The sequence below is a fragment of the Lonchura striata genome, chromosome 8 (genome assembly GCF_046129695.1).
Source record: "Lonchura striata isolate bLonStr1 chromosome 8, bLonStr1.mat, whole genome shotgun sequence".
NCBI lineage: Eukaryota > Metazoa > Chordata > Aves > Passeriformes > Estrildidae > Lonchura > Lonchura striata.
The window spans coordinates 16,916,763-16,934,117 of record NC_134610.1 but is presented as its reverse complement, the minus strand read 5'-3'; the positions used below and the strand labels follow the sequence as shown (position 1 = coordinate 16,934,117).

Here is a 17,355-nt window from a genome sequence, read left to right as displayed (position 1 = left end):
AAATTACAATCATTATAAAATAATAATTTATCATATTAAAAGATGCGTGGAAGGATGAGTCACCTAAAGTGAGCTTAAAGCTACTATTTTGTGGAGTATTGTGTACTGTTGTATTGTTTTGTGTACTATTTTCAACTTTGTGCATATAACTTGGTACAAGGGAAAAAAACAATTACAAAATACTAGCTGCAGAGGACAAACATGAGCAAGTGTGTAAACATGAGCAAGTGTGCAAAGAAGGTAGAGGTAGCAATGATAGTAAGGTCTTACAAGTTCAGAGTACCACTGTTCTTCTCTACTTTTTGCCATTAAGTGGTACAACCTGCTGATATATTGATATAAAGAATAAGAAATTACTTAGATCAGCACAGTGTTTTCTACACATTGCTAAGCTTAAAAATCTAAGCAGAGTTGGGACTGTGGAACCATTTTCTTCCTGTACTGAGACAATACACTTCTGGAAATTACCAACTCATGTTCCATCAGTGGAAGTGGCAAGGGGAAAGAGGCATATTCTGGGATCTAGAAACCATGTATTGCAATTGTTAACTTCAGTACAGGAAGTTAACATAATCAGTCATGTCAGAGAAAATTATTGTAGTCATACAAAAATATTTAAAAAATCACTGAGCTCAATAAAAAATGAAAAAATATATTACTTTGCACTATGAATCACACACTAAAATTAGTAGCAATTTGAAATTTTATTGCTCTTTTCAAGCTATTACACAATTTTGTAGCTCCACATCAACAGGATTAGATTTTGAAGCTACCATTATGTCCAAACAGTTCGTATGTTTAGGTCCATTTTTATACCAGTTATAAACAAGAATGCATAACAGTCCACAAAATACCATAAGTCTCAACAAACGGCCTAGATTTCTCGAAGGATCACATTGTCTTGTTACACCATATGTTAGATGAAATAAAAATTGCAGTAATATGTTTAGCGTCAGAGACTCCAAAATGGAGTAGGGATACAAAGGAAGTATTGTGGCATCAACTGCTACCTTAAATTGAAAAATCTCAGAAAAAAACCCACCTTAACAGGCTACATAAAAACTGTCTCAGTATGTTTTACAAAATTCTGTCTCCTAAAAAAAGTTTACCCAGGTTCACATTTACAAGAGAACTCCACAAAAAGCAATATAGATGGACTTGAAATATATAACATTTCCCATCTCCGCCCCTCTTCAAAATCAAAATTACAAAACACAGAACTTTGTATAGCTTTGAGCAGTTGGTTAAACGGGTTGGGATCATAAATTTGCCAACACCTCTTTGGTGCAGAGCCAGAATTTTACTGCTTAGATTTCTGCTTATTTAGGATTTTAGTTTCTGTGGGGCAGTGTTCTGTGGTTTTCTTTTTTAGTGTGTGTGGGGTGGATTTTCATTTGATTTTTTGCTATGGTTTTGGCAGGAGTTTTTTTCTGAGTTTTTTTGTTTGGTTGGGGCTTTTTTACTTTTTTTTGTTGGTTTGCTAGTTATTTGGTAACTTTTAACTAAGCAGAACTTCGAACAAAAATCATCTCTAGTTTAATGAGACACTCAGAGAACATTATTATTAAAAATAAATGTTTACTACTCAATATTAACATGTATTCATGATATAAAATTACTTACATACATAACCTTGATGCAATTTGCAATAGTCAGACTTCCCATAATGCTCCCAACACAACTGTGGTATGAAATGGCTGCTTAAGTGTAATCTTCTCTGGGTCAGTGTTTCCTCTATCTTTGCCCCATTTTACACATTCACTGAGACACATAACTCAAATGGGTAGGTGTGCTGTACTACTGCAGTCAATATTCCTTACCAAGCATAGAGACAATTTGGACTGAATGACCTTTGAATGTCCCTTCCAACACAAACCATTGTATGAGTCTATGACAATGTCAGATTAGGGACACAAAACAAGTTCTCAGTAACACTATACATCTTTTTGAAAATAACTATTGCTTTTCACAGCCTCAGTCTACTGGAAGTAAAAAGAAAATACAGAGGTCGATTTCATTCCAGAAAAAAGCCAGGACTAACCTGTTACCTACTCCCATCAGCATTACAGACAGTATTGGGATTTAGAACTGAGTCTCAAGGCAGATGACGAATCAGCATCTGACACAAGATTTCGAATTTTGTCTGCCCCCTGTAGTCTTGCTCCAATGTAGATTTTTAATTATCTTATTCGAAACACAGTTCTGCCAAGAAGACAGGATAGCCCTCAGCAGGTTCTGCCTAAGCTCACCCTAATGTACATTTTGTGAGGCAAAGCAGTCAAAGATACCTCCTCAATATGAAGAAGAATGCACTGGGTTCTGTATGCCTGAAGGTTCAGTGCTGTGAAGAGCTGGTCCTCTGGATACAAGCAGGTGAACTGGGAGACTCAGTGGCAATATGCAGCAAGGTCAGTTGCCTGCAACACTTGAAGAAAACAACCAACACCCAACACCCACCACCCTCCAAACCAGACCACTACAACACAGAAACACTTCAAACTTCCGAGAAGTACTTAGAGGACTCTTCTACACAGCAGGAAGAAAAGAAACCCTCGCTCAAAGGTGATGCATAGCAGCATTGCAACTTAATACTCAATTGCATGGGATTTCTGAAAGAAGATATCATTTCTAAGAGAAAAAAATTAAACTGATCACTCTTGTTTCTGCTTGCAGAAAGGAACACTAAAAGTGAATAGGTACAATGCAAAATGCACAAAGATATCTCTTCTTCTTTACCCTTTCTTTCCTATGTTCTTTCTCATTATGGCTATATTATGACTCTTTTCCTTGTCCAAGCTCCTTTGTCTCTTTTGGAGAAGTCAAAAGTCAGCTGGACTACACTGGCAATTAGATTGAGGAGAAAGAATCTAATTGCCTAATTATCAGAAATACGGAAGTTTATGATCTGAGGCCAAGAAGAGGCAGCTAAAAATGTTCTCCAGAGTAAAATAGCAGATCAGAGGAAACTGATGCTCAGACACAATCCACTAGCTTTTTTAGTTTTAGCTTTATGTATGTTTGTGATTAATATGTAGGACATGTCTGTAGTGCAGCCATCCTACTTTAAGACAGCCGTTATAAAACAAATTACACACAGTGTTTAAGTAAAATTATGACTGCTCCTAAACCAATTCTAGCAGGTTTCTCTTTTCCTCTCCCAATTAGCTCCTTAAGAGACAAATCACATTACAATGAGTCAACTGTACTTCAAATGTATGCTACCTCCAGCAACTTTCAAACAAGCCTAATATGACCCATGGAGTTATCTCCAGCAAAACCAGACCCAGGCCACACCTGGACCCTAAATTTAATATGAAGTTTTCATTGAACAGCCCTGTTCTAAAACACTAAGCAGTGCAGTAAAACATTCACCCCACACAGTGAAAGTAAGTGAAACAGCAGAGTTTATTATCTCTAAGGTGGTTTTCTTCTCCTTAAAACAAAACCACATATTTTGTACATAAAAACTGATGTTGAGACTTTCTATGGAAGATAATGCAGGCAATTGAGTCTTCTGAACTTTCTATGGGATTTCATGTTGGATATTTTTAATGGATGAAAAATATTTGTCATTGAGAATTTTTTTTAATCCTTAAATGGGTTGACAGCTTCCAGGGAAAATAAGTAAAACTGGAATAATCCATCAAAATTGTACATCATCTCATCTGCTGGGAATTACATTTGAGTTCTAGAAATAGTAACATTCTTTGTACTTGAGAACTTTGCTGGAAATTGTCTCAGAAGCAACGGCACAGAAACTATGCACAATTTAAAGAGCTACAATTCAGATTTACTTCCCTGGCAAAATATTCTCAAAAGGTGCATTTGAAGTTTCAAAAGACGTATGAGAAGCAGACAACAGTGCACTACCACAATTCAAACCACATAAAGCATACATAACCAGGAGACACAGAAAGGAGAAAGTCATACAGCTAAACAGATATTGAGATACCAGAACACTCTACAGCTTTACAATGAAAAAGGTACTTAAAGACAACACATTTACACACTTTAAAACAGAAGCTGTTTCAAGAATCAATGAACCAAAATAATTTTCAGTAAGATGTTAATGTATTGCAGGTTTTCCTGTTTGGGTTGCTGGCATGGTACTGGGTTGTTTTCTTGTTTTGGGTTTTTTTCTGGAGAGAAGGGATGGGGGTGTCTGGGTTTGTTTTGGGTTTGAGGTTTTTTATTGTTGGTGGATGTTTTTGTTTATATAGAAAAGATGTAAGATGCAAGAAAAAGTCATGTACTTCAAATGACACATCAGCTTAATGAAGTAACTCAAGGAAATTTGCATCTAATTGTTAATTGGGAATTATCTACACAGAGCTTGACCCTCCTTTGTCTGCCAGACCATCAACTCCTCTTTGGAAGCCCCACAAAAGAGTGCACTGTGCTGTCCTCCAATAACCACCCTGAGTAGATTAACACATGAAGCAGAACCTTAGATCAGCAGCAGGTCTCCCAAGTTCCCATGGTGCCACAGATTTACTAAATAGGAAGAACATGTTCTAAAAAAGCCAAGATCCTATGAGGAGAAAAAGGTTCCACAGCACCAAGCAGTGCAGTATTTGAAACCTCTTAATCAAAGTGACAGTTTTCAAGTGCCATTTACAATGCCCTAATCTGGAAACATCCCAGCTAACCCATCTGATCAACTATTTCACAGATGGAAGCACTTGATGGCTAATTGGCAAGTCCATGATTCAAATAAAATAGCTATCTGTACTTCTTTTTCTATATTCCAAGTCAAGGTGTAAACATTCCTTATGAGACCCAGGTCAGTTCTCTATCTCCCCCTCCCTTCCCACTGGAATTTTTCCCCTTCCCCTCTGTCATCAAATATGTTAATTCAAAAATACAGAATCAGTTTTATTTTTCATTTATTGTACTAGAACAGTTATCTGCACTAACAGAGCAGTGTAAATAAATACTTTCAAAAATCTATCAAGCAATGAAAAATTACTTTAAAAACCTAATTTAAAAGTATCACTATTTCACTGCTTTCTATTACATCTGGATCAGGAAAACAGACAGCATGTGCTAGTATGGACAATAACTTGCTTAACTTGAATTACTAGTCTGTAAGTGATGGAGAGAAAAGCTTGGCTACAAATGCATGTAATTTGCTCACACCCTTTGCAGTGGGATTGCCTAATAGAGGCATATGTGGAACTGATTTCACCAGCAAACAATAGTTCAGCATACAAAATGAAGAGGAGTGTTGCTCCAAATTCCTGCTTGCTAGATAAGCAGAATGTTTTTACGTACCCCACAAACCTGTTCATTTGTCTGCAGCAAATGTACAATGCAAATTGAAGTACTTAAACCACTAGTGAAATTCTTTGGTAGGCAGTATTCCAGAGGGACAAACAGAAAAGAATGAATCAGGAAAGAGAAGATAAGTAGAAAAACCCAACACAACAAGGGGTAGAAGGAGAGAGAAAGGAGACTATATAAGTGAAGATGAACAAGGCATTGCCAAAATCTTAATTCCCATGAACTACGGGAGCAAAACTGAAGTAATAAAATTTTCTTTGGGACATCACAACCCTTTCAATCTTTTAAGCCTTTTCTAAAAGGCTTCATTTATTCATTCATTCACTCACTTATTAATTCATTCACTCATCTTATGCATTTATCACAAGAATATAAATTCAAGACAAAAAAAACTTATGGACCAGGTACTACACTAGTCATGTAAGACACAATTTCTGCATGAAGCAGTGCTCCAAAGGAGGTCACACCTCTGGCATCAAGTTCCAAACTAAATACAGGTACCTTGCCATAAAGAACACACAGTTAATGACCAAGCATATTGTCAGAAAACACCATGAATGGCTTATGTGATGCCAAAAGTTGCAAGATTCTCCTCCCTTCTCCTCTTTTGTCCACCTCCTGCCCTACTAAGACAGCCCTTTGTCCACCTATGATTAAAAGAGAAGAAATGCTTCAAGATTTCTAAACCACATGTCACTGGAAGGAAAGTTTATTGTTGAAGTATCAGTTTAAGATTACTTCCTTAAAGATTTATTAGCCATTTGAAGACAGGCTTAAGGTAGATGGGATTTAGCACTGACCACCTCTGGACACCTGAAGGCCAATCAGTCACTCAATAGCACGCTGAAGGAACAAGAAGTAAGGAAAGGGAACCACAAATTCAGTGACAGCAGTTCTCAAGTGTAATACACTACACCAAAAGACTTGAAAAGCATATTGCAAACACATTAATTTAAAGTGCATTTGGGACAACATATCTGAGTTTGGAAATTAAGAAAACCAAGCAAACCTAAATGAGACAATAACCAGAACAGGCAATTTTGCCAAGGGGAAAGAGCCAAGTGACTGCTGCTGAAGAAGCTAAAGCAGGTCACTGAGAAAAAATGCCTTGGCAGAGATCAAATGGGAACTGTGCTGACCAAGCATCTGCCAGTACTTTAACATCAGTTACAAAGCAAATCAAACAGACTCTGCAGACTTTATGTGATGCAGTCCTCTTGCTTAAAGCAGACCCCAAGCTACAAGAAAAAGCAATCTCCAAATTATGTGATAAAATTACTTTGAAAATGCCTCTTTTGCTACCAGACTATATATACAGATGATTCTTATGCTGGCAAGAATGGCTTAGTCAGATGTTTTTACTATGTTCAACATTTAGAACAGCTGTAATACAGTAATAAGAACAAAAAGCTTCTGTTGCTTAAAAAACTCTAGTGCAAATGAATTGTAATATTTTTGCTTTCTAGCATGACAAAATATATCCAAGAAATATCTTCCTTCTCTCTTCTATCTCAAAGACATCTGATTCACTCTGGATTATCTCTCAATCTCAATTATCATCAATTGATATTCAGAATATAAGTGACCTTCCAAGGCCCTTTGAAACACACTATTTTAAGGATATAAAAATATTTTATTTGAAAAACCTTCCTGCTGATTCAATAAACCAAAAAACTACAAATGTAGTCAAGATATCCAGTGCAAGCAGCAATTTGAGTAAAGAGCAATTTATATTGCTCTTTATACTCATATACTCATCAACTCATTTAAGAGACAATTCCATATTTAAACAAACACAGAGCAGCTTTGCAGGCCAAAGCTACCAGAGGAGTTCAGCAAGCTTCCTCTGAATGCTATGTTCTATTGTCTGCCACAATTTTCTTGAAAGCTTCAAGTTAAAGATGAAAAATTTAGAAAACAGCAGAGAGTTAACTGTAAATTTGAAAAACAGCTTTGATAAGCGTCAAGTTCAGAGAGGACTAAGAAGTGAAAGCTTGAGAGATTAGACTGCACAGATGTTAAAAAAATGAAGAGTCATGAAGCAGGCTGGCAGCTCAGAGGAACAAGAGAAATAACTGTTTAAGAAAGTGAAACTAAAAATAACTGAGGGCGGCTTGAAGATTCACTAAGCGAACGTGAATAGAATTTTAGCTATAAAAAGGGGAAAAAAATTATGCACCAAAAGTTACAGCTTATTTGGCAAAACATCTAGAGTCTGCAGATCAGCCTAGAATATTTCACCAAATGCTTCAGTATTAAACTACTCCTGTAGTTATACTGGACACAAACACACTATTCAGAACCCAAAAGAAGCTTGGGGTTTAGCAATTTCAACCATCCCAGAAGAAACCCTGGCCACACATTCTGAAGCCCAAGACATACAGAACTGATTCCTCCAGAACAAGAGTCTGTATTCTCAACTTAGAAAGAGATGAGAAGGCAGATGATGAAAGAGAAAGTCCAGCTACTGCAGCCAGCCAAAGGAAAGGACTACAAAGGAAATTACACTGGAGCACATTCCTTAAGGAAATAAGTCTTCCAACAGACCTCAAACAAAGAAGTTTATAATTATTTTTTCCCCTGTATACAAAGTAATTGGCACAATGTAACAAGATCAGCTTGATTTTATTTTTGAAGACTGCTGGCCATGTCAACTGATCAAGGAAAAAAGCACTATGACTTGCTGTAGAGGTAGGAGAAGCTATACAAGGTGAATAGGTCTCTCACTGGAACAGGACAGCTGCCAGGGAGGCATTCTTGCTGTGAGTAGTTACAGAAGTGAGAACAATCAACAAGAGACACCATAAAAGACACATACAGGTAGCTACAACTACCCACAATTGATAAACTCAATTCAAATTACCTCTTGAAATTTACATATACTTCAGTATCTTATAATGCCCCATTCACAATCTGATCCAAGAATTGAAATATGTTATTTATGAAAGAGCAGTGGATATGCTTGCCCACTTAGAATATCCTTCATGTTCTGAAATTCCATATTATTGTAAACTGTTGGGTTTTTTTAATGTATTATGTGATTGCAATACTTTTCAATGCAAATTTTAAAATGCTCAGACACAAAAAGAAGGGTTTATAAACATTCTGTAAACTTAGTGCCAACACATGTATTCATGTTTACAAAAAAAAGTCAGGTTTTAACAAAGATATGCATACACATATAAAATCTCTTGAGTCAAAGATTATTACTATGAACTCTGTTTTTTGATGCTGTTTTAAAATATAATAGTATAATAGAAGAAATACTCCAGAATTTATTAATTTTAAAGAAAAGACTGATAAGCTATATACTAACCTGTCCCAGACCAGGCATACCTCCTCCCAGTCGCAGAAGTCTATCCATATTTCTAGAAAAACAGAAACAAAGGAAAAATGTTCCCAAGCTTGAAATGTTTACTAAATTGTTATCTATATAATTCACCTTCAGTCACTCAGTATGTCAAAAATATTGGTGGTAATTACAACACAACATCAGACTTCCTGTTAATTAACACCACATATTAATTCAAGAAGCTGTCTTCCATGCTAATTAACAGACTTTGCTTTATTGCTTTGCTTTTGGGTTATCCCCATTTCTGAAGACAAACACTCTTGTCAAACTTCTCAAAACTTTCCCATCATTCAATTAATTGGGGGATTTTTTTTGCTTATGATCAGTACCTACAGCCAGAAAGTTCCTAAAACTTATTAGATATACAATTGAATTTACTTTCGTTTGCTCAGAAATCATCAATAAAAATCTTAAAGTAAGGATTTTAGCATCCTCATTAGTAAGTTCCGTGCTAATTAACTTACAGCTTGTCAGTTATCATCAAAACTACATGTGAAAGACACTAAGCAGATTATGGATCTCTGAATTAGCATCAAAAGCTTTTTTTTAATGAACTCATTATACTAAAAGAAATACTGTAAAGTAAACATTTAATGTGTATATAGTTAGAAGACTAGTGACAGTACAGTCATTTAATACATTCTTGCATGTGCCATTGCTTTAGCACAAGATTATTCCAATCAATGAAATGTCTTCCTCTAAAAAAAAAAAAAAAAAGGCATCAGTTTTTGTCTCTTGTAACTTTGAAGGGGTGATCCCCAGGAAAAAAGGCTGCTAAGGCATCCAACCAAAAAAATTACACTGCTGTTTTTTCTCTACAGTTTCTTCACTTTCTGTTGTTGGAAAGACATCTACAATTTCGTGGTGGATACCCAGGTACAGGTTCTGCCCCAGCTTTAACAGAACTTTACCACGCTTACTTGGCTTTTTCAGCTTAGCTCTATACAACAAAACTTATGGATAAAATTGAAAAAAAAAAGCCTACTGAATATTAATTTTTAAACATCTGTTTTCATCAACTCAAGCAATTTCCAAGGCTTATAAAAATCAGAAAATTTTACTGGCATATTTTATTTATGAAATAGAAGATACAAATCACAGCATCAAAAATTATGGTCTTAATTGGACAAGTTTTAATAAAACACAACAAAGCCTATTTAGGCTTTGAAAGCAATTGAGAACACCAAGTATGATTTCCAAAATACATTCATCCTCCAAGCAGATGTCACATTACACATAAGAGAATTATATACATGATCTCAGATTACATTAACAATACTAATTTAATAGTCTTCTTTTGAAATAATTATTAAAAAAACTTGAAAAATTTATTTGCTTCATATATGAAAAAATCTTCACGCTGAAGGTGAATGTCACCATCATTTTCATAATTTCTTCTGATATTTGCTAGATTTTTTTACTGGCTAAAGACTAACAAGCCTTATTTCACTATAAGGTTAAATCAAATAGTTTAAACTTCTAAACACATGAAGAAGCAGCATTTTACTTCATACTTTAATAACTTCATAACAATAGCCAAGATATATTAATAGAAATACATGTCCTACTTGCTAAGTTCACTTTCCCAGTTCAGTGAACTATCAGGCTATAAGTTTAATATAATTCAGCCTCTTGATTCTGTACAACCTGCAAATCCAACAAGTGCAGCCTCATCTAGCAGTAAGTACTTTCTTAAAGCTCCACTGGTACCATATAAATTAAAAAGGAGTTTATTAAAGGTTTAGGGGTTAAGCTTCATTTCTTCAGCAAGTCATTGACACCAAGCTTCTTTCTTAGAGGCAAAAGCTGCATACAGTGTACAAGCTTTTCTATCTTGAACTACAATAAATTTCAAATCAAGCTGGAGGATTTCCTTGGAAAGGTTAAGTTGCTGTTTAAAGATATTACGTAAGCATATGTTAAATGGCTTCAATAAAACAGTCACAATGTTACCACAAATTAACGCCAACTACAGCTCATGTTACCCCTCTGTGGTAGATACTCCTCCATTGAAACCCACAAGGATTCATCTTCTGTGACACTCAAGAGGGCTGAAGAGTAACTGAAAAGTATATTTAAGCTACTAAAACTATTATTTTAATCCATAATGGTTGCTCGTTTATTTTAAGGAACTTTTAGTCTCTACACTGGTAACCCTGAAACTGGCAGTTCTGTCAACTACAGCAACTTCCATAAACTGATGAGGTACATAACCTATGTACATTTAAGAAATAATAAATAATAAATCCTATAACACAAGTGAAAAGCAATAGTTCGTACTAATTCATTTTTTATTTACAGTTCGTTCCAGTTTCTAACCCAACAGTGTAGTACATCATTTATAAAAGCCATATATTTTGGCATATCAGAGTTGGATTAGTCTAAAGTGTTAAACAAATTGACTATTTATCAGCATAACTTTACAGCAAAATCTCACTGTATTACAGACACCTAATATTTCTCACAGAATAGTCATTGAACTGAGATATTCAGATTTTCAAGAGAGCAGCACAGACTGAAAGTCTCCAAAACACAGTTCTAGATGCACTGCAAATTATTTCACTAGCTCCATGACATTATTCTGGTTACAGTTTTGGCAACTAATGTTTTACGTGCCTATTTGTAACTGAATATGCTTTAGTAGGCTATAGTCTACATGGACCTAAATATGTTTGTTTACTGAGATATATAAACATCTGAAAAATTTAAGTTTATGAAATACATTCATCAAAACTGATTTTAATTTTTGTTAATTCATCTGGATATTATTTCAGTAATAAATTTTATTTCTCAAACAACGCTTTTGTAAACCTTTAAACAGGTTAAAATAGGGAGATTTTTAGACATTAATGAAGCTAACTTTAATCTTTATAAATAAAGCAATGATTTCTAACCTGGTGTTCAGCAAGAGGTGCTCACAGAACAAACTTGGCAGTAGCTCCCACTTTTTGACTGTAAAGATGACACCAGTAGGTCTCTTTCCTGTAGAAGGAAATAAAAAGGAGAAAAGCAGAAACCCAGTAAAATTTAGAAACCACGGCACATATAAAAAAGAAATGTTACATTGATAAGCTGCAAAAGGACAAGGCACTATTGAAGAATAACCCAAAGAATGTTAAATGGGCTTTTTTTTTCCTTTTACCATACAATTCCTTGGAGTAGTACATGCCATGTCTCACTCAAGTATCCATAATACTGCAAAAAGCTTCCAATTTTCACAATATTTTTTAATATTAAATTCTAAAAATATTTTATTAATTCATTCAAGTAATATAAAACTAATTTATAATTTTAAATGCTGTTAGAAACTGAAACCATGGTCTTTTTTTTTACTATTTTAGAAGCTCTTGATGTAGCTAAGATACCCTAAGCACCAAGAGCAAGAGCAGTCTGCAGGAACAGAAAGCTTTCCTGTTTATTTCTGCAAGAGCGGTTGGTGTGACCAGAAAAGTCACACAGATCTTTATGTTTGCCTGAATTCAGGTAGAGAAAGGCTGCTTCCCACTCAATTTAGGAGTTAAAATTCATGTTATCCTCCTCTCTGAGAACACTGCCCATTAATTGCATCCACTCAATCATTCGTAGAGCAGTGTTTTGAAACAGATCTGTGAAATGATCTGTGGCTGTGATTTGATAGACTTTTTTTCAATGTCAGTGTTAACATAAGGAGCAATGAGGAAGCTGCTGCTGCTCACCAACTTGATGCTGCTTTCTCAGTATTGCCAGGACAGCCATTTGTGCAGCCCTGCAGCAAACTGAGAGGCTATCAAAAACACTGGGTTTAACCCTGTTCACTTCTATGAGAGGCTTCACACTGCATCCCAGAAATAGTTGTCTTGGCATAACAGAAAAAGGGGTCTTGGAAAAGCTGATTGCTTGTAACACTAATACAGGCTCCAGAAGACATTTCTGTCAAATCATTCTCTAAGCTAAAGCTGCTCAAAGAATGTCTGTGGGTTTTGGGGGCTGGTTTTGGGTTTTTGTTTGGGGGGGGGGGTGTTTTGTTTTTCAGTAACTGAGGAAATTTAACAGAGACGCTTTTGAAGCTTATCTCAAAGAAATACAAGAGCAAAGGAAGATGTGGTGTTCACCTTCCCAGAAAGCTGGAAGAGAAAGAACAAGTCAGAGTTTCTCAGTGCAGACAGGCTGAGGTGGAAATCACTAACAAGTTGAATGGAAAGTTACTATGCTTCTGCCAGCCTTGCAGAAAGAAGTTATCCAGGAGATACCACAATAGCCAGTAGCACAGGCTACAACAGAATTCCAGTTACTTCTTCAGCTGGGCTTGACTTAATTACCTTTAGCCACCTGACCACCCAGTGGTCTTGCATTCCCTTCCCCACTTACTACAAAGAAACAAATCTCTGTGAGCTTGGTCTGTTCCCCAGTGAGGCACAAAAGGTAACCTACAGCTGAAAATATTACCTCTGCTACAAACTGCAAAAAGCTGGGCTGATTAGCAACTTCTCTGTTGGTTTTTTTCCCTATATTTGCACACACACACATACACTTAAATTATATATACATATAATTAAAAACCAGAAAAGTAAACTAACAGTTCACAGTAAATCTCACCTCTTTTCCTTCCAAAGTTGGCAAAAGGTATTTTGATTGTTTCCTTCTGTCTGCAAGGAAAAGTTAACAGTCTCTGTTTAAAGCATAACTTTAAGGAAGTAAATGTATCAAATAGTTCTGTATCAGAAAAAATAAAGGACAGTTATCACAATAAATTTGCATTTTAGTGCATTGCAGGATTTGGATGACATGCACTCATCACTGAAATCAATATGGTCACTAATGGCATAAAAAAAAGAATTCAATAGCTGTGTATGTATGTCCATGATTGGAAACACCATAACTAAAATATATATGGTCATAGGATGTTATTTAAAAATCCAAGCTTCCATAACTGCAATTTTTCTTTAATTTTTCTCACCTCAAAAGGGAAAAATAGTTGATAGTAATAATGCAGTGAGAGTATACACAGAGAATCTCAAAACAGATCTGAAAACAGACATTTTAAAACCCATGTCGAATATTTGTTTCTAATACTACTGTTAGGTAACTGCAATAATTGGAAAGAGTTGCCAATTTGGAGAGCTCTGGTTCACCACACAGTTGTTCATTGGTATTTTCAAGTCACTTAAATTCTGACTTTTAATAATGAAAACATTTTTTCTTCGGCAGCATAGGGATGATGTTATATAAAAGGATTATGTGTATACACATATAGGTATAAACCAATAGCTACTGTATTTATACTTGGCATGTTGCAGCACGTATTTTGAAATCAACTTGAAACAGTCTTAAATTACTCTATGTCCTTGCATGAGACACATGAGTTTCACACTACAGTGCACTATTTTTATCAAGCATTAGCACTCCATGATGTGATCCCTCAATGAAAGAGAGTTCTCCTGGTTTGGCAACTTTTGAGTTAGTAGAGAAATAAATATCAAAATCAGCTTTGACATACATAGAAAACAATGGCTACTAAACTGCCCTATTAGTGGAGGGAGTATCAGGCTACACACAGGTGAAAGCAACTTATTTTCAATTTGTACACTGAGGGATTTGATGCAAATCATTTCATCTTCGGTAACTCAGTTTCTCCACCTGAGACTACATAACATGCTTTGTACAAGCACTTCTACATCTCCTGTAGTGGAGTTACATGCAGCAGATGATCAACAATTTTACTAACAGTGCTCAAAAGTGGCTTAACGTTTTTGCTGGAAGTGCAACCATTTCAGCTTCACTACGGATGATAAACAGCTAAAGAGCTAAATCAGCTCAGAAATTGAAGAAAAACATTATTTCACAAAAAAAAAAAAAACCTCACTGCAGTTGAAGTCATCAAACCTGAACAGCCTTCACATGTGAAAAGGTGGGGGAGGGGGTTGGCTAGTCTATCTTTCTATATATTTCGTATGAAAAGAAGAAAAAAATAAACATTACCATCAATTCTCAAATCTGTTCATTAAAGCTAGAGTTTAAGCATGTCATGCATGAATGCAGTCTCAGTAGTGCAAGTCCAGAGTTACATGACTCTTGCTTCCATAACATGCTCAGATCCGTAAACCCAGACCCTTTTTCTGGATCACGCAGACCTGAATCTCAATAGACCCGAGCTGGACTAGGTGGTTTGCAGGTCAGCTTCCCAGACTCTGCTTTCTGACTTCCAGAAGTACAGCAAATCTAATTCTACCACATTCATTGCTGAGCTGGAGTTACTTCAGTAACACAGATTCAAACAGACTACTTTAAAGCTACTGAAGTACATTCACATAACACTTACAGATAAGCAAAGATCCATTATTAAGCTGCACCACCATAGAAACCAACAGAATTAATTTTAATTTTATGTAGTACATGAAGTAATGGCCTTCTGTGAAATCTGCAGAAAGGCAAGCAGACACACAGCTATTGTGGAACTATGCAGTAGTCCAGCGAGTACTCACCACATCAGTTCTCTATTATGCAAAGGGTCCTTAACACCCGCCCTTTCCCATCATCCTAGATGTTACAAGGTACTTATAGATACCATTAGTTTATACTCCGTAATTCTTGACAGGAGTGAGTCACTTCCAAGAAAGTTGGCAAACTAATTTATATGTTGGTATTATTTACTACTATTTTTAAAGTATTCTCTAACTTCTAATGTTCTAAATCATAGTTTTCAAATTAATATGACTGAAATGGTATGTTACAACAGATGATGGAACACAACATTTCCCATTAACCTACAGGCTAAACCCTGTTGCTCAAAGTCACACTAAGTGATTCAGAAGCAATTAATATGCTACCCAATTTCTGAATTTCTTCACAAACAGATATTTTTCACTGTTTCAATATGGTCACAAACGCTGTGAATGCTCTGCTCTACAGAATCTTCTTCCAAGTTTACTCCCTACCTGAGGCATACAGGACATCTTGGACTCCCAGGGCTGACAGCTTTAACATGAACACAAATCTGTCAGACTTTTCAGCTTGCCTAGTACCATTTCAGTTCTATATAGCTTTGAGATATATTTACATAAAACTTCTTTTTAAAAAGTAAATCTCAGTCCCTGTTGGTTTTCTGTTTTCCCACAGTATACCGAAAACAACTGCAACTTTAAGACATGACGCCAGCATGCTGTTTACAAGTATCCAACACAAATTTGTTACAGAAACATTACTTAAGTCGGGTGCATACTAGAAATAGCGCTATTAATTTTTTATTATCGCTCCTTTTCTACTTAATTATGCCTCCTTCCCCTTCAGGTATCCCAGCCAATGTTTTGCCTTCACTTCTCCCCGTGCCCCTCTAACTGAGCCGCACTGCCGGGGATGGCGGCAACGCCGCGGTCCGGGAGCAGCGGCGCTGCCGCCCGTGCGGCGCCTCTGACGGGGCACAGAGACGCTGCTGCCCGCAGCACGGACCCGGCCCGGCGCTGCCCGCAGCACGGACCCGGCCCGGCGCTGCCCAACGAGGGCGGCCGCTGCGGGCCGGGCGGAGGCGGCCGGGCCCGGGGCCCGCGCGGCGCCGAGGCCCGTCCGGCTCAAGCGGCGGGCCCCCGCCCCGCGCCCTCCCCGGCCCCTCTCGCCGCCCCTCCCCGGCCCGTTCGCAGCTGACCCCGGAGTCCCGAAGCGCCCGGACTTCCCAGCGGGAAGGCCGGGGGCCCAGGGCGCTCCCCAGCCGGGCCGGTGCCGCTCGGCAGACCCGCCCGTCCCGCTCCGCCCCGCCCGGCGCTCGGGCCGGCTCCCCGGCCGCGCAGCGCCTCAGCAGCCTGGCGCCGCGGCGGCCGGGCCCTCACCTGGGCCGGAGCCGCCCGGGCCGCGGTGAATCAGCCGGATCTCATTCAAACCGAGCCCTTCCCGGTTCACAGGGCACCCGGCGGCGGCTTCCGGCCCCGCGGCCGGCGGGGAGGAGCTTCGGAGAGTGGAGGCCTCCGAGGGGCGCGGCCTCCGAGACGAGCGGGGCGAGATGGAGCGCCGCGAAGGGCTCTGCTGTGAAGGGTTGTGGCTTTACTTTGTCCCTTTGTACCCAGTGGCATCAGTGCTGAAACAACGACACGATAGCATGGCAGAAGAACCAACAACTGAGTCATCAAATCAATAAAAGAATGATTACCGTAGTAGGAGCAGTATCACATGCACTCCTCTCTAAAACAGTACTACAGAAAATGCGAGGATTTAGAGAAAAGAAATATGAGTGACCGTATGTGTAAAACCAGCACTAACAGAAATGGAAAAACATAGGAATTGTAGCCAAACAAAAATAATAATGACATAAGAACATAAAAGCATGCATGCTGATGAATGATGCTGATGCTAACTTTTCTGGTGCAAACAGAGAAGCAATTTGGAATTTCTGTTAACCCTTATGCTATAAATTAAAAGGGGAAAACACATGGCCAAAGGAGTACATTACCAGACAGCACGTGAGCAAGTTAGGGATATCAGTACCCCTTATGAACTTATTATCGCTAACACAATAAAAATTCTTAGGAGTTGATTTAACATAGTTACCAAAATACTGCAAGTATTTTAGAAAGTATTGGGACAACTTAAGAACCTATGCAAGCAATTTATTATGACTCTATACAGAGTTTCTACCATGAATGACCAAGAAGAGCACCATGGTTTATTTGAACGCTCCTTTAAAGACCAAGAATGTAATATTAGAAGATGATCAGCATTTTCTGCTCACAGACCAACTACATGGAAGCAGGTGA

At 37.6% G+C, this 17,355-nt stretch overlaps 1 protein-coding gene across 3 annotated transcripts in view; it reads right to left on the bottom strand.

Moving 5' to 3' along the window:
- PSMD14 (proteasome 26S subunit, non-ATPase 14) overlaps positions 1–16,541 on the bottom strand; it is a 46,402-nt gene extending 29,861 nt beyond the window's left edge. For 2 of the 3 annotated variants that reach the window (XM_077784991.1, XM_077784993.1), the window contains exons 1-4: positions 16,435–16,541; positions 13,211–13,260; positions 11,530–11,617; positions 8,600–8,651 (exon numbers count right to left, since the gene is read on the bottom strand). In XM_077784991.1, coding sequence (XP_077641117.1) covers positions 8,600–8,647 — 48 coding nt within the window. In that variant the 5' untranslated portion in view covers positions 8,648–8,651; positions 11,530–11,617; positions 13,211–13,260; positions 16,435–16,541. Of the gene's footprint in view, positions 1–8,599; positions 8,652–11,529; positions 11,618–13,210; positions 13,261–15,549; positions 15,592–16,434 lie in introns of those variants that run through there. The other variant, XM_077784992.1, reaches the window with a different exon arrangement.
- Positions 16,542–17,355: the final 814 nt, after the last annotated feature.